Raw genomic sequence first — 18,157 nt, forward strand, 5'->3', positions numbered from 1 at the left:
CCGAGCTGGAAATGGGGCGCTGCAGGGCTGGGAACCGACCCTGAGCTCGTCTTGCGTGGGGAGAGCCGAGTTCAGAGGGCGCGGGAGGCGGAGACGTGAAGTCAGGGCTGAGTGGGCGGAAAAGAGCCTGGGCTGAGGTGAGGCCCAGAAGCGGGTATTGACAGATGGAGCTGGCATCCGAGGAACACACTTGGGACGGAACACATTTTCGTAATGTCAGGCTGCTGCAACTTGTCCAATTCCTCTTGGTTTGTCTTTCGGAGGCAGCCCTGAGTCCCTCACTGCCTCACCACATTGCATTGCCTGATTACCTCAGGTCCGGGTGGTGCTCCGATTTCCTCTTTGTCCAGCCCTGGGACTCCTTCCCTGTGGCTGCTACTCTTAATGAGAAACGATGTGACACCACTAAAGGTGCCTGGCCACTTGGTCTACCGTGCAATGTCTCTATTAGGACTCTCAGCTCCTTTTGTTTAAAAAAAACCTTGAGTCTTGGTACAATGTGTTTGACTTCTTAAGGGCAAAGAAGGTGGGAGAAGGGGAAGGAAACTTCTAATCTTTGCTGCAACTCCAATAATGAAATAACTCTTGGTTTTTCCTTTATTTTAACAGACATGGCCACCAGTCACCCAGCAGGACACGTGCAACTGCCCCGAGCTGATGCCATACGTTCACGTCTCATTGATACTTTCTCTCTCATCGAGCATCTGCAAGGCTTGAGCCAAGCTGTGCCACGACACACTATCCGAGAGATACTTGGTCAGCATTCTGTTTCTTAACTAGCATAAATTTAAAACTCCCCTTCACACCCTCAAAAGAGTAGGAAGCAGAAAGACAGTTTTAAGGATGAAAAATTCAGGGACGATTGGTTTGGTTGCTAGTTTGTAAATGATACCAAACTTGATGAATTAAGGGCGTTATAAGTAAAGCTCTTTGAACCCAGGAGATGGGACCCATGTTGCTCACTTTTAGGCCTAGGATAACTATTAGCTCTGGCTGATTCGGAAGTTTCTACCAAAGACCCTGAAAACTTTGAGGGTTGAATCTGTGCCTTTTCTCTTGAGCATTGACAGTGTTGGTCATAAGCAATGTATTAGCTCTTACTTCAAACTAATGTCAGTTGCTGTAAGAACAGCAAGGCAATCCCCTGCATTATAGGACCCGTTATGTAACCAGTATTCCTGCCCTGGTCCTACCTGCTCTCCATATCACCCAGAGACTTCTCTTTATGTTTATGCACTGTGCCCTTTATTTTCTGGTATAGATCCTTCCAGTCAGAAGAAGCTTATGTTGGGAGATCAACACCAGCTTGTGCGCTTCTCCATAAAGCCTCGACATGTAGAACGTATTACACGTGGCCGGAGACTGATGAGCAGGCTTCATGTGCGCTACAGTCAGAGGCCACCTCTTTCCTTGTGGGCTGGATGGGTCCTTGAGTGTATCCTTTCATGCCCCTCACTTTTATCCCATGCCTTTACTGTCTCTCTTGCCTCATCATCTGCTCGATGACTGACTTTCCCTTTTCCAAACTCCATTTTCTTCTCATCCTCACTGGTTCTATTCTTACCCTTATTATTTCACCGGTATAAAAAAGAATTCCACTCTGGATGTTTCCTTAAGAGAAAACAGGCCCTCTCTTCACAAACTTCATCATCTTTCTCATCTTTTTGAATACAATCGTACTGATGGTTGAAATAGGTGAGAACTGACATTAAATGAAAGAGGAAGTGGCTATGAGTCATTTTTCCTATAAATTGATCATTTTTCATTTCTCAATGTTACTTGAATTGTGATAAGGACACCTATATTGAGTCTCCTGGAGTATGATTTGTGCAACTGTTAAGACCTGGAAACATTTGGAGGGCTTTCAAAGTGTATGGTAGATACAAAGCAAGCTATACACTGAAGAATATAATAGAGTTACACTAAACTGAAGATGGGAAGACCAGTTATATTTCTTGTGTCAGTTTAGTTTAATATTTGTTTGAATTAGCCTTTTGTATTAGAGGTATTGGTTGGTGCCTGTCAGTAACTGATATCACATTTACATTTTTTACAAGTATGTCAAATATTAAGTACAAATAAGAAAGCTCACAAAGTGTGTAAAGTTAGACACAACTAAAATATTGGATGAGCCGAAACATGACTTAAGAGTAAATGACTCTAAAATCAGTCCTAAATTATATGAAATGTATTAGAAGTAAAAGAACATCTGGAAAATCAGCTCATTTGATTATCACCTCAAACAGATTGCTCAGAAATGAAAAGGACAGTACTTACTTCCTTGTTTCATCCTCACTGTTTTGAGGAACTTTCCCATTTAAAAATCCTTTAATGTAGGGGCACCTGGGTGGCTCAGTCGGTTGAGCATCCAACTTCAGCTCAGGTCATGATCTTGAGGTTAGTGAGTTTGAGCCCTACATCAGGCTCTATGCTGACAGCTCAGAGCCTGGAGCCTGCTTCTGATTCTGTCTCCTCCCTCTCTGTGCTCCTCTGCTGCTCATGCTTTGTGTCTCTTGCTCTCTCGAAAAAAAAAAAAAAAAAAAAATTTAAAAAAATTTTTTAAGTATTTTAATGCAATCAGGTCAAAGATATTTAAATATACAATACTTGATGTCATTGATCCACTACAGTATACTTTGTATACTTTGAAGCATTTTATTTTCTCCCCATTGTGGTAAGGATTTTGAACTAAGTCACCCACATTTCCAATTTGTTTTACGATAACTGGCATGTATTTGCCTTGAGGGGTTAGGGATGTAGTCTTAAGCCTTGGAATAAAGTAAACAGCAATAAATGTACAGGATTTCCTAGATCTAATGGACAAATCAAAATAGAATACCCCTCTAGTTGGTAAAACAGCTGGATATGAAACATGATCACTGTGCCATAGGATAGGTAGGTTGCCTGAGTGGGAATTACCTGACAAGTTCAGGAAAATTGTATTAAGTACGTTCTCATGGTAGAAAAGCAGGAGGGATTTTGCAAAGGGAAAGAATTTGTGACTAACAGATTTCTTTGAACAGGCTAATTCATATGATAAACGTTAAGACTGTTTAGGCTTTAAAAAATTTTTTTCCAGATCACAGAGAATGTTGTTACAGATGGGGGAAAAAATCATAATTAACAAGCAGTTCTCTAGATGAAACCTCCCCAATCTTTTTTGTCTTGTGATTTTGTCTCCCAGTTAGCTCTAAACTTGAAAATCTCCCTAGGACTTGTAATCATTCCATTATTTGTATGTGATGTAAAAAAATTTTTTAATATTTATTTCTTATTTTTGAAATCATGAGCGAGGGAGGGGCAGAGAGAGAGGGAGACACAGAATCTGAAACAGGCTCCAGGCTCCAAGCTGTCAGCACAGAGCCTGACCCAGGGCTCAAACTCAAGAACCGTGAGCAAACTCACAAACCGTGAGATGACCTGAGCTGAAGTCAGACGCCTAACCGACTGAGCCACCCAGGCGCCCCTCAACTTGCTTCTTTTATCACACGCAAATTGGGGCACCTGGGTGGCTCAGTCAGTTGGTTAAGCATCTGACTTCAGCTCAGGTCATTGTCTCATGGTTCATGAGTTTGAGCCCCGTGTTTGGCTCTGTGCTGACTGCTTGGGGCCTGGAGCCTGTTTTGGATTCTGTGTCTGCCACTCTCCAGCTTATGTGCTTAAGCTCTCAAAAGTAAAAACTTAAGGGGCGCCTGGGTGGCGCAGTCGGTTAAGCGTCCGACTTCAGCCAGGTCACGATCTCGCGGTCCGTGAGTTCGAGCCCCGCGTCAGGCTCTGGGCTGATGGCTCAGAGCCTGGAGCCTGTTTCCGATTCTGTGTCTCCCTCTCTCTCTGCCCCTCCCCCGTTCATGCTCTGTCTCTCTCTGTCCCAAAAATAAATAAACGTTGAAGAAAAAAAAAAAAAAGTAAAAAAAAAAAAAAAAAAAGTAAAAACTTAAAAAAAAAGGAAGTTGAAGTAAAAATAATGCTTTAGACTAGCATATTATTCAATATTGTATTTTAATGTATATTATATAATGTAAAAAATTATGTTAGCTTATTTTCATTTTTGCCATTTTATAAGTGATTCGTGCTGTTTTTAAAGTAAATGTATGATTTCTTCATAAATGAATTTTTAAAGGCCATTATATATTGTTGGTCCTGAATCAAATATGTTTATTTTACGTATTATGTTTTTAAATGTAATTTTTTGTTCCTTTTTAAAAATTGAGATATACTTGATGTATTTCATTATATTAATTGCATAATAATAATTATGTATTATATGTTAAGTACATGTTAAGGTATAGGTGTAAATTTAATTACAAATTAGGGTGTAAAAATTAGAAAAAAATCTACTTTCACAGTGATATTGGTAATTCTACTTTTCATTTTAAACATCAATTTGGCTTATTTTTTTAATTTTCACATTTTGTTTCCAAATGATGAGAGGGAGAAAAGTAAGATTTGACTCATTTGCAATCCGTTTTCTGAAAATAACACATTGCAAGTGTGAATAGTCTATTTCTAACAAAAAAAAATTTGTGTATAATGTCATTATAATGTTTTACATTGAGTTTGAAGTTCTAGAGATATCTTGTACTATATATAAGAATAATTCTGCAAGTTTATCTCAACATGATCTTCATCAGTTTCTATAAACTGCATTCATCTGATCAAAAACTTTATATAGCATTAGTGTTCCTTGCTTCATTGTGGATATAATGAGCCAAATCTTCTTTCTTTCCTGCCCCCATCATTTTTTAAAGAAAATATATAAGGGGCCCCTGGGTGTCTCAGTTGGTTAAGCATCTGACTCGTGGTTTCAGGTCAGGTCATGATCTCATGTGTTCATGAGCTCGAGCCCCTCATTGGGCTCTTTGCTGACAGTGTGGAGCCTGCTTGGAATTTTCTCTCTCTTCCTCTTTTTCTGCTCCTCCCCAACTTGTGCTCTCTCTCTCTCTCTCTCCTTCTCAAAATAAGTAAACATTTTTTAAAAATTTTTAATAAAACACATGATTTGTCCACAAATGAATTCATTTAGTTATTTTTAAAAATGTTTAATGTTTGTATTTATTTTTGAAAGCAAGAGAGTGAGCAGGGGTGAGGTGGAGAGAGGGGGACAGGGTGTCTGAAGCAGACTCTGTGCTGATAGCAGAGAGCCTGATGGGGGGCTAAAATTCCCAAACCATGAGATCATGACCTGAGCCAAAGTTGAAGTTGGATGCTTAACTGACTAAGCCATATCAGTTATTTTGGCATGGGAATGAAATATATTTTATGTATTATATGTTTTTAAATTTAATAATATGGATATAACCAGACAAAAAAACAGTAGCAATTTCAAATTGTTTAAGTGTCAAAATCTACACAGCAGTTTATGTTGTTCAGAGTGACTAAGTATGTTCTTCTAATCTCCATTAACAGCCATGATATCAGTCATAGTGCATTTGGAGGCTCTTAGATTGTTCCATTTCAAAGGGAAATGTATCAAATTATTATTTAGGTTTTTTTTAAGTTTATTATTTTGAGAGGGAGAGAGCATGTGCACGCAAGTGGGGGAGGGGCAGAGAGAGAAAGTGAGAGAGAGACTCCCAAGCAGGCTCCCCACTGTCATTGCAGAGCCCAATGTAGGGCTCGAACTCATGAACCATGAGATCATGACCTAGGCCAAAATCAGAGTCAGACACTTAACCAACTGAGCCACCCATGCGCCTCCCAAATTATTATTTAGCTTTTAAGCCTATTTTTATTTCATTGTGTTTTTTTTTTTTTCCTACAGCATGGTATACATCTATTAAATACATAAAAAAAATAAAGAGGCTGAAAGATAAAGGTGATGTTGAAGTATAGCAATTAGCAAACAGGATTCTAGAGAGAAAGTATAGGATTTAATTTGCTTTGCTGAACAAAATCAGTTTTAGAGAAGAATGGGAAAGTTTTAAAAGCTAACAAATATAGAACCAAAACTTTTCTTATTATAAAGTATTTTTTAATGTTTATCTATTTTGAGAGAGAGAGTGAGTGAGTGAGTGAGTGGGGGAAAGGCAGAGAGAGTGAGAATCCCAAGCAGCCTCTGAGCTGCCAGCACAGAGCCCAATGTGGGACTTGATCTAATGAACTTCAAGATCATGACCTGAGCAGAAACCAAGAGTCAGACACTTAACCAACTGAGCCACCCAGGTGCCCCTCAAATATTTTTTTTATTATAACTCACTATGTCCTATGGATCTGGCTTCTTGTTTCTACTTCCCTTACCAAGCACTTTACATATCATGGCCCTACATTTTCATTCTATTCTCAAGACCCATTGCTTCTTTGTGAAGTTTGGGACCGGGGTATCAGTACAGCAGACAGTGTTGGTGGTAGTGAAAAAAGTAATCCCTTGGTGTCTCTGTGACCCCAGAGTGGGAAGGTAGTGACTTGCAGCTGTTAGACATATCAATACCAGCAGGAGATGAGTTGTAGCTATTTTTCACGGTCAATTCTGACCTCCCCTATATTTCACAGGTTGAAAAATACTGGTGTTAAGAAGAGAAACAAAGTGGCTCAGTTGGTTTAGTGTCCAACTTTTGATTTTGGCTCATGTCATGATCCCAGAGTCATGGGACTGAGCCCTGTGTCAGCCTCTGCACTGAGTGTGGAGGTGTGGAGCCTGCTTACGATTCTCTCTCTTACCCTGCCCTTCTCCCTCACCTGCACACTCTCTCTGAAAAAAGAAAAATGAAAAATAAAACAGCAGTGGGCACAACTGTAGTTTATAATAGTTTCTGATCTGATCATTCTATATTATTCAGCCTCCCAGTTCCTTAACCTTTATTTGTCTTTCACTCTACTCTCACAGAATTGCTTGAATCCTCAAATACCAAACTGTGGTCACTGAAGCTGAGTCTGGAGGTGGCAGCTTGGTTCATCTTGCTTATTTTCATCTTGGAGATCCTTCTTATGTGGTTATCCAGCTTTTTCCTCTTCTGGAAGAATGTTTGGAATGTGTTTGACTTTGTTGTCACCATATTGGTAAGGATAGGTATCCTGAGGAATAGTGTGGTGGGTTGAGGAATAAGCCTAGGTCAATCAAAATGACAAGAAAAGTTAATTAGATCACAAGACGAATTTCATTATTTTGATTTTTTTTCTAAAACTAAAGTCAGTCATTGCGGGAGTTGTTGGTATTAGAAGCAAGACAGAATCAAACCGCAACATTAACCCCAACAATAACATCTGCCTGTTACTAAGCACTTATCAAGTGCCAGGCACTGTTGTGTTTTACATGTATTTTCTCAGTTGAGCTCCACAGCAACCCAATGAGATAAACATTATATTAATCCCCTTTTTATGTTTGAGCAAATTGAAGTGGAGAGTTTAAGTAATTTAGTACAAGAAGGCTGAATAGGAAACAGTTCCCAGAAAATGCTATTCAAGGGATAATGCCCAAGGAACTGTGAAGAAGATGAGATAAAGAAGGGGTAACTGTGCATGGGTGCTTTGGGGTATATTGTACTCATAATCTATGTATTTCCTACAGTCCCTGCTTCCTGAGGTTGTGGTGCTGGTAGGGGTAACAGGCCAGTCTGTGTGGCTCCAGTTGCTAAGGATATGCCGGGTGCTAAGATCTCTCAAACTCTTTGCACGATTCCGTCAAATTCGAGTCATTATTTTGGCCCTGTTGAGGGCCCTCAAGGTGATTTGAGTGTTGCAGCTAAACCAAGTGGGCAGGGTGGGTAAACATGGGAGTTTAACATAAAACAAGTCTGGGTGTGTCAGAGAAGGCAATGAAAGATCCTATGAAATACCATTGAATGAGAAAGGGCTGGGGAAAGCTGCTGTGGGCTAGAGATAACTGGGCTTGGGAGTGGAAGTGAGGGTTTTGGTGGGAGTTTGCCAGGGTGGGCTTGACTCTGCTGTAGGTAGAATCAGCCTAGTCTGGCTCAGTGCTGACTTGAGGTCATGGCCTCTAGAGTATGACCTTCCTCTTGATGTTGCTGCTCATCTTCTTCTACATTTTTGCTGTGACTGGTGTCTACTTCTTTGAGGACTACACCCGTTCAACTCGCCAGGACCTGGAGTACCACATGTTCTTCTCGTAGGCAGGACTGGGGGAATCCCGGGTGGGGGGAGAGAATTTGGGCAAGAAACTGGGAACCTAGTCCAAAGTAAGTAATACAAAAAATATAGTCTATTTTAAGAAACTGGAATAGATCATAGTAAGGAGAAGGAAAGAGACAGCAAAAGAATAGTGAGTGGTATTAGCTCTGATTTTGAGGATAGGGTGACTAGTTCCAGGTTTGCTCTGGGTTTTGAAATTTAAACATACCCTCATCAGCCATCTTTAAATAGCAGTATATTTTAGTGATTAAGCTCTGGTTTCTATGCCTCAGTTACCTCTTCTGAAAAATGAGAGGGGCGCCTGGGTGGCGCAGTCGGTTAAGCGTCCGACTTCAGCCAGGTCACGATCTCGCGGTCCGGGAGTTCGAGCCCCGCATCGGGCTCTGTGCTGACAGCTCAGAGCCTGGAGCCCGTTTCCGATTCTGTGTCTCCCTCTCTCTCTGCCCCTCCCCCGTTCATGCTCTGTCTCTCTCTGTCCCAAAAATAAATAAACATTGAAAAAAAAATTTTTTCAAAAAAAGAAAAATGAGAATAATTGTAGCACTACCTTATAGCATAAGACTGAGGGATAAAAGTAATGCATCTTTGCACTTAGAATGGATTTTAACACAATAAATGATCAACACCTGTTACTATGACTCTCAAACACGTCACTGGTTTTACCCCAAAGTCTCAGTATGGGCATTGCACATGCACACACCTATACACATTCAAAAGGAAATTCCTGACAAGATCTTTGTCTAGAGAACACCAACTGCTAGTAGAAAATCAACTGGATTTAGATGAGATAGTTACGTATGAACCGGAATCCAATCTTGCCAGCACCTCTTAGGTCTCAGGCTAATAGGTAGCTTTGTAAGAGTATTAAGTTAGGGAAGTCCTAAATATTCATCCTATTTAGGCCCTGATATTTTCAATAAGTTGTATTATGGAGAACTAGGAAGGAAAGAAGGAAAATTTATATACCTTCCTGAGACCTTTTATGACATATTCATTATTATTAATTATTTGGGATCACGTGTTTATGTCACATATCTGTCCGTTTACCTAAGAATCACTTCATACCAGAGAACTAAATAGGAATGATGTTTGCCAAATTTTGAAGTGATCTTTTAGGTGAAGGCCATAGAACAGTGAAAAACGATGTTACAAAAGAGATATGTAGTTGGTGATTTATTCAATTTTTTAAAATTCAGCCAGTACCTATTTATTGAGCACCTACTATGTTGTAGGCACTAATGGAATAGTGAGAGATATTCTTGGATTATTCATGATAAAGGAAAACCTAATAAAACAACCCTGACTGAAGAATGATTAGCTTAAAAATTGATAGAAAAGAAGCTGAAGTCAGAGCAAACTACAAAGAAATGTTCTTATGTTGCTTTAAGAGTAGGAAAGATACCATATCTGAGAGATTTAGATCTCTGTTCTGTCTGTACCCACAACTCCTTTTTCTTTAGGGACCTTCTGAATTCCCTGGTGACAGTATTCATCCTCTTCACCATGGACCATTGGTATGCATTGCTTCAGGATACCTGGAAGGTGCCTGAAGTCAGCCGTACCTTCAGCAGCATCTATGTCATCCTTTGGTTGTTACTTGGTTCCATTATCTTTCGAAATATCATAGTAGCCATGATGGGTAAGCACAAAAGAGGTGAAACTTGGTTGAGAGGGGTAGTTGGGAATAAATTAGGGTGAAAACTAGAATTGGTAAATTATGTATAGAGAGAACCTGAGGTAGCAGGAAGGCTTGGGGCCTGGAATGGATATTTCACTTGGTTTCTCCCCACCCAAGCCCTCTCCTCAGGTCTATTCACCACTGTCTCCCAACTCCTAATGGCCCTTTCGGGCAGTTACTAACTTTCAGAATATCAGGAGTGAGCTGAACGAGGAGATGACACATTTGGAGGTTCAACATAAAGCTGACATATTCAAGCGGCAGATTATCCAGAGGTCTGCTTTCCCATTTTCAAACCCAAGTTTAGTTCTGAAGAGTATCCTGACCTCATTCCCTGTTTCTACTCCTTGGCTTTGACCCCATTTTCCCCTTTGTGACAGAAGATTTACCCCAGGGTTAGAATTCCCCGCCTCTAGAACATTGCCTGATTCTTTATTCACCATTGGGACTTCCCCATTCATTTTTACCTTTTTACTACAATCTGTTCTCCTCACTGTTTTCTTCACTTTATGATCTGAATTCTTTTCTTTTTTCCATACTATGCTCCTGCACCAGTATAATTCTCTTCACTGTTCTGTGTTTTTTGCTCTGCAGGAGACAAAACCTGTCCCCTGAGGCACTGAGGTCAAGCCTTAGCAAAATGGATTCCAGGTTAGGAGAGTTTGTGTGAACTGAGATGGACACACAAGCAGGGAGAGGGTAGAAAATCAAAGATAAAGATTGACTTTGAGAGATAATCCATTTATTCAATAACTACTTATTGTAGTGAGTTGAATGGTAGTCCCCAAAAAGAAATTCCTTATGGCCTAACCCCCTGGAACCTGTGAACATGACTTTATTTGGAAAAAGGGTCTTTGCAGATGCAGTTAAGTTAAGGATCTTGAGATGTGATCATCCTGGATTATCCAGGTAGGCCCTAAATGCAGTGACAAGTGCCCTTATAAGAGACAGAAGAGAAGAGGAGAAGGAGATGTGAAGATGGAGGTGGAAATCAGAGTGATGCAACACAAGCCAAAGGAAGCCAGTGAATGCCAGGCAACTGCCAGAAGCTAGAGCAAGCAATGAGCCTTCTCCCCTAGAGCTTCCAGAGGGAGTATGGCCCTGCAGACACCTTAATTTCAGACTTCTGGCTTCCAGAATTGTGAGAGAATACATGTCTGTTATTTTAAGCTACCAAGTTTGTAGTAATTTGTTGCAGCAGCCATAGGAAACTTACACAAGTACCTTCTGTGAAACAGATCTTATTCTAGACTGTGAGTGTTCAGCAGTGGACAAGAGAGCAGAAGGAGAAATAAGAAACTCATTCATCCATTCAAGACATAATTATTGATGTAAACATTTGTTTTATTAAGTAATCTCTGAATCCAACATGTGTCTTGAACTCACAACCCCGATATCAAGAGCCATGGGCTCTACTGACTGAGCCAGCCAGGTGCCCCAAGAAATAATTATTGAATATTTATTAGGTGTTTGGGATATATCAGTGAACAAAATAGACAATAATGCCTGTTCTCATGGAGCTTACATATGAGCAGGGGGAAAGAGATAATAAACAATGAATATATAAAAGAAGTAGACTACTATATTAAAATATAAGCATTGTGAAAAAATAAAAATAAAATTAGAATAGGTTAAGGGAGATTGGAATATAGAGTGGAGGTTGCATATGGGTTATAATTTTAAACAAGGTAGTCATGATGGCCTCATTGAAAAAGTAATGACTGAACAAAGACTTGGAGACGGGATTACTGTGTGGATATCTATGGAAAGAATGTTATAGGCAGAAAGAACAGCTAGTACAAAGGCCCTAAGCCAGAAGCATTCCCAGTGTGTTTGAGAAACAGCAAAGAAACCACTGTGACCAGGGGGGATATTGATAGATTATGAGGTCAGAGAGATCACGGAGACCTGATCCTGTAGGGCTGTGAGGGCCATTGCAGGGACTTAGGCTTTGACTCTAAGTGAAATGGGGAGCAGAGCCATGACATGAAATGACATTTAAGAAGGATCATTCTGGTTGCTGTGTTGATGATGTGCTATAGGAGAACAAGGGAAGGAGCAGTGACAAGTTAGAAGGCTGTGAAGCTATCCAGGCAAGAGGTGATGATGGCTCAGACCAGAGTGCTACCAATGAGAAAAGATATATTTTTAAGGTAGAATCAACAGGATTTCTTGATGGATTGGATGGGGTATAAGAGAAGTGTTAAGAAAGACTCCAAAGTTTTGGCCAGAGCAGCCAGAATGATGGATTAGCTGAGATGAGGAAGGCTGTGAGTGGAAGAGGTTTGATGGGCAAAGAGTTCAGTTTGGGTTGAACTTGAGATGTCTGTTAGACTTGCAAGTGATGGTATGTGAGTAAAAGTTGTACATACAAGTCTGGATCAAGGAGTGAAGTCTGGACTAGAGGTTTAAATTCACATTTAGAAGACATTTAAACTCAGGAGAAGAGGGCACTAAAGGAGTGACTGTAGATGAGGAAGATAAAAAGGCCAAGAGCTGAACCTCGGGACCTCTCAAGAGATAGAATTGAGGGGGCAAAGCTATAGTTGTGGTGTAACAGGCATAGAACTATAGAGTGAGGAGCTAAAATGTGGCAAAATAAGGTGGGACGTGAAATGTAGAAACCTGAGTAAAATGGAGCACAGAAGCTATGTGGTGAGGGGCAGTAATAGGGATATACCACATGGAATAATTGAAGTTGGAAGTGCTTACAAGCTCAAATTTTGGGAGCAATTTGGCCTTCATTGCCTTAAATCCCACCTTTAGGGGATGGCAAGGTCCAAGGCCAGAATAATGATTCAACTTGCTGTATCTCATAAAGGTATTTAAAGCAATAAAATTTCTCCTTTCACTTATAGAGATGCCAGTCAACAAAGGGAATCTTTGGAGTTATCAACAGCTTTTGAAGAAGAGTCTAAACACAGTGCTGATGAAGAGGGTTCAAGGGCATCTGTATCGAAAACAAAAGAGTCCTTGTCAAAAATGAAAAAGTCTGCCTCTTCTTCCTCATCTTCCTCCTCCTCCTCCTCTTATTCTTCCTCCTCGTCTTCATCTTCCTTTGATTCCTCCTCTTCTTCTGACTCCAGATATTTAGACTCCATTGGTAAGCAGAGGGTTTCTTCCATTTGAATTCAGACTTCTCCAGAGACATGCCATTCTTAATAGGACCTCTCCCACTATATCTACTTCCCAGTTTTCTCCACCAGTCTGACTTTGTGGTCTTAATTGCTTTCTTTGTGCTTTCTTTCATTTCCCCTGTACTTCTGCTTCACTTTGGATAAGTGTGACTGTGGCTGTCTTTGCTTATTGTAAAAAGTGGTCTCTTAGGGATGTACTCTTTTCCCTCTTTGCTTCCTGTTTACTCTTTCATCCCTGTGTTTTCCCCCACACCATAGGATCTTTTAGCTCTTACCCAACTTCCACAGACCTATATTTGTTTTTAAGAACCATTCCTCCCTCTAGGTCAGTTGGACTGGGAGACTCACGTGCACCAGAATCTGCCTGGGTTAATGGAAATGGATCAGGATGATTGTGTTGTTTGGCCTAGAGATTCACTCTTCCGATATTTTGAGTTGCTAGAAAAACTTCAGTACAACCTAGAGGAGCGTAAACGGTTGCAGGAGTTTGCAGGTATGGATTTAGGGCAGTCATGAGGACCAGGGGTTAAGTACATTGGAGTAGCATATATAACTGGGGAGAAGGAGGAGGGTGTGCACTATTTTGGCATTTCAGCCTCTGAATTTCCACCTCAGACTTAAAAAGGCAAATCCTTGGTTTGGAGTGTCACATCCTTATGTCCTTATTTCTTAGAATCCAGAGAGAACCTGAGAGCTCTGCTTCACCAGTAAGGAAAATCTAAATCCTATAAGGTCTGACAGCTTGTTTCCCAAGAGGAACGTGTCTAAATGCAGTTGTTGGGTATTAGGAGGAGGTGGGCTCTTGCTCGATTTGTGCAGTCCACTCCTTTTTGCAAGCATTTCTTCTCTTTGAAGGGCATGTTTCAGACCTAAGCAGTAGGGCCTCAGGCTCAAGTTGGATAGTTGTGGGGATTAGAGAGCAGAAAGCTCACAAGTACCCCACTCTCCCCAACCCCCAAAAGAGGTTTATGAATTACAGGCTTTTCCTTTCAGCTTGTTCTAGTGTCAGCCCAGGCAGAGAGGAGTATGTATGTTATTTAAACAGCAGAATTAATTTAAGCAGAAAATTGCTTGCTCAAAATTATTTTCCCTAAATTTCTCCCTTGCAATTTTACCACATAGAGATGAATTTTGAGTTAATAAATTCTCCTTCTAAAAATACAAAAACTGGAAGAGTTAGGGGCCATTTTTTACCGTTTGATATGGATTAGTGGTGTCTTCCTCATACCATTGAGTTGAAATCAACTCAATGTGAAAATAACAATGAGGGAAGAGGAATGGGTTTGTGGTGGGTACACAAGGGCAATAAGAGGAATTTATTACATTGGAACATGGAATTTAGAGCAGGATGTCAAAGACAGGCTTTGCCTAGTTCAAAATGTTGCCTAAGGTTAATCCTGCTCTTTCGAGTTGTCCTCAGCCCTGCCTTCCCACTTGTTCTCTTGTTCTCTGGGAAAAGGAGAAGAAGGAGCAAGGTAGCTTCTTTAATCTGGGTTAATTCATCTATGGCAAAGAGTACAGACTCATAGGGCTTACTATAAGTAAAGATCAGTGAAGATTTGTGTGGGAAAAGCAGGGTCTTCAAACATTTGCATGTCCTGAATATTTTTAGGTTTTCAGCCTCACAGTCTCTTTCTTTACAGTGCAGGCACTGATGAACTTTGAAGACAAATAAAGCTGACAATGGATGGCTTCGATTTCTTTGGCAAAAGTTAATGAAAGAAATAGTTGGGAATGGAGAATTCTGAGTATAAATGTCTAATAAATACTGTTGATAACTGCTTAGTGGTCTGTCTCTGAGACATTGGGGATACTGAAAGGTATAAAGTTAGGTGGGGCCCATGGTCCTTGGCTTTTTACTCGTTCCATAGCTCCCTGAATCTCATGTTTTTCCTTTTCTTTTTAAAATTAAATTTAAAAAATTATAAATGAGTATTTTGAGAACAAGAGAGACAGAGAGAGAGAGAGAGAGAAAATACACATGCACATGGGTGCATGTGTGAGCAGGAGAGGGGCAGAGAGAGAATCCCAAGCAGGCTCCACCCTGTCAGCAGAGTCCCACATGGGGCTTGATGTCATGAACTGGGAGATCATGACCTGAGCCAAAATCAACAGTTGGACACTTAACCAACTGAGCCACTAGGCACCTCGATCTCACTTTTTTTTTTTTTTTTTTTTTACTTTGTCATTGCAGCCCACACCGTTCCTGCAACCTTTACTTCCTGATAGAGTCCTAATTTTACCCTCTCCCTCCCTAATGTGTACAGGCCTCTGGGAGTAGGAGGGTAAAGAGATCCCAGAAGCTGTAGTGTAACTGAGAACTATTTTTTCATTGCCTGTTCTATGAACATTGCTTCTCCTATGCAACATTAAAATTTTTTGAAATAGTTCTCTAATTTTTTTAATGTTTATTTATTTTTGTGTGTGTGAGAGAGAGAGAGAGAGAGGCAGAGTGCAAGCAGGGGAGGGGCAGGGAGATGGGGAGACACAGAATCTGAAGCAGGATCCAGGTTCTGAACTGTCAGCACAGAACTCAACACAGGGCTTGAACTCATGAACCATGAGATCATGGCCTGAGACGAAATAAGATGCTCAACTGACCTAGACCACCCCCCTTTTTAAAATTTAAATCCAAGTTAGTTAACATATAGTGTAATAATAATTTCAGGAATAGAATTTAGTGATTCATCACTTACATGTGATGATTCCAGTGCTCATTCCAACAAGTGTCCTCTTTAATGCCCCTTACCTCTTTAGTCTTTCCCTGCACCCAACACCCTGCCAGCAACCCTCAGTTGGTTCTCTGTATTTAAGAGTTTCCTATGGATTGTCTCCCTCTCTGTACTATTTTTGCTTGCCTTTCCTCATATTCATGTTTTATATCTTAAATTCCACATATGAATGAAATCATATGATATTTGTCTTTTTCTGACTTATTTCGCTTAGCATAATATCCTCTAGTTCCATCCATGTTGCTGCAAATGGCAAGATTTCATTCTTTTCGACTGCTAAGTAATATTCCATTATATATATATATATATTTATATATTTATATATTATATATATATATATATATACACACACAAAATATACAGATATATATGTACGTGATCCATTCATCTGCTGATGAATATTTGGGCTCTTTCCATACTTTGGCTATGGTCAATAGTGATGCTATAAACATTGGGATGCATGTGCCCCTTTGAATCAGCATTTCTCTATCCTTTGGATAAATACCTAGTAGTGCAATTGCTGGGTCATAGGGTAGTTCTATTTTTAATTTTTTAAAAGTATTTTTAGTATTTTAAGTTTATTTATTTTGAGAGAGACAGGGTGATTGGAGGAGGGACAGAGAGAGAAGGAGACAAAGAGGCTCCCAAGCAGGCTCTGTGCCACAAGCATAGAGCCCAATGTGGGGCTTGAACCCATAAACTGTGAAGTCATGACCTGAGCCAAAACCAAGAGTTGGACACTTAACCTCCTGAGCCACCTAGGCGCCCCTCTATTTTTAATTTTTTGAGGAACCTCCATACTGTTTTCCAGAGTGGCTTTTCCACCAGAGTGGTGTTTCCACCAGCAGTGCAAAAGGATTCCTCTTACTCCACATCCTCACCAACATCTGTTGTTGCCTGAGTTGTTAATTTTAGCCACTCTGACAGGTGTGAGGTGGTGTCTCGTTGTGGTTTTGATTTGTATTTTCCTGATAATGAATCATGTTGAGCATTTTTTCATGTGTCTATTGGCCATCTGGATGTCTTCTTTGGAGAAGTGTCTATTCATGTATTTTGCCCGTTTCTTCACTGGATTATTTGTTTTTTGGGTGTTGAGTTTGATAAGTTCTTTATAAGTTTTGTATACTAACCCTTTATTTGATACATCATTTGCAAAAATCTCCCATTCCGTTGGTTGCCTTTTAGTTTTGTTGATTGTTTCCTTTGCTGTGCAGAAGCTTTTTATCTTGATGAGGTCTCACTAATTCATTTTTGCTTTTGTTTCCCTTGCCTCTGGAGACATGTCAAGTAAGAATTTGCTGTGGCCAAGTTCAAAGAAGTTGTTGCCTATTTTCTCTAAGATTTTGATGGCTTCCTGTCTTAGGTTTATGTCTTTCATCCATTTTGAGTTTATTTTTGTGTATGGTATAAGAAAGTGGTCCAGGTTCATTCTTCTGCAGGTCACAGTCCAGTTTTCCCAGCACCATTTGCTGAAGAGACTTTTCTTTTTCTATTGGATATTCTTTCCTGCTTTGTCAAAGATTAGTTGGCCATATGTTTGTGGGTCCATTTCTGGGTTGTCTATTCTGTTCATTGATCTATGTGTCTGTTCTTGTGCCAGTACCATACTGTCTTGATGATTAAAGCTTTATAACACATCTTGAAGTCTGGAATTGTGCCGCTTCCAGCTTTGGTCTTCTTTTTAAGAAAGCAAATAGCTTTGGCTATTCGAGGTCTTTTCTGGTTCCATACAAGTTTTAGGATTGTTTGTTCTAGCTCTGTGAAGGATGATGGTGTTATTTTGATAGGGGTTGTTGCACCATTAATTTTAATCAAACATCATTTTCACCTGTTTCTGAGCCAAAAGGGGGTCCTTTTATTCCATGTCATTCTATTTCCTTGCCATTGCTCCGGGCAGTGATTCCACTCCACTAAGTGTCCCGTAGGTTTTTTGTGTTAGAAGAGACCTCACAAGTAATTTATGTTCCATCAAAGCAGGAACACCTTTTCTTTTCTTTTTTTTTTTTTATGTTTTATTTATTTTTGACAGAGAAAGTGTGAGCATGGGAGGGGCAGAGTGAGACGGAGACAGAGAGAGGTTCCAAACCAGGCTCTGTGCTGACAGCAGAGAGCCCATGCGGGCTCAAACTCATGAACCGTGAGATCATGACCTGAGCCAAAGTCAGACACTCAGCCACTACTGAGCCACCCAGGTGCCCCAAAGCAGGAACACTATTTAGAACATCACTGAAAGGGGGATATCCAACTGATGCTTAATGTTTCTAGTTATTGGGGATTTATTATCTAGAAGGAATCCCATGCCACTGTAGGATGACTTAAGCCTTCAGAAATGTTTGTTACTAAAAATTCTATCACTTATTGAGTGTTTAACATGTATGAGGATATATATTTATACATAAACACTGACTTGTACACTTTAAAATGATGAATTTTATGTGGATTAGACCTCATTTTTTTAAACGTTTATTTATTTTGGAGAGAGAATGCATGAGTAAGGAGGGGCAGAGAGAGACGGGGACAGAAAA

The 18,157-nt window shown here is 40.2% G+C and overlaps 1 protein-coding gene across 3 annotated transcripts; it reads left to right on the forward strand.

The window, feature by feature from the left end:
- Window positions 1-23: 23 nt before the first annotated feature.
- On the forward strand, window positions 24-14,681 carry CATSPER2 (cation channel sperm associated 2). Of its 3 annotated transcripts, none has more exons than XM_045449913.1 (13): window positions 24-137; window positions 610-756; window positions 1,262-1,435; window positions 1,627-1,695; window positions 6,824-6,996; window positions 7,505-7,660; window positions 7,938-8,062; window positions 9,546-9,724; window positions 9,939-10,038; window positions 10,358-10,414; window positions 12,622-12,866; window positions 13,226-13,393; window positions 14,544-14,681. In XM_045449913.1, exons 2-13 carry the CDS (start codon window positions 612-614, stop codon window positions 14,573-14,575), a joined length of 1,623 nt encoding a protein of 540 aa, XP_045305869.1. In that variant the 5' UTR covers window positions 24-137; window positions 610-611; the 3' UTR covers window positions 14,576-14,681. The 3 variants fall into 3 exon arrangements, with proteins under 3 accessions (XP_045305869.1, XP_045305867.1, XP_045305868.1); XM_045449911.1 differs by lacking the exon at window positions 24-137 and adding an exon at window positions 144-411; XM_045449912.1 differs by lacking the exons at window positions 24-137; window positions 1,262-1,435; window positions 1,627-1,695 and adding an exon at window positions 144-411.
- The last annotated feature ends 3,476 nt before the right edge of the window (window positions 14,682-18,157 follow it).

This window comes from Leopardus geoffroyi, chromosome B3 (assembly GCF_018350155.1).
Source record: "Leopardus geoffroyi isolate Oge1 chromosome B3, O.geoffroyi_Oge1_pat1.0, whole genome shotgun sequence".
Taxonomy (NCBI): Eukaryota; Metazoa; Chordata; class Mammalia; order Carnivora; family Felidae; genus Leopardus; species Leopardus geoffroyi.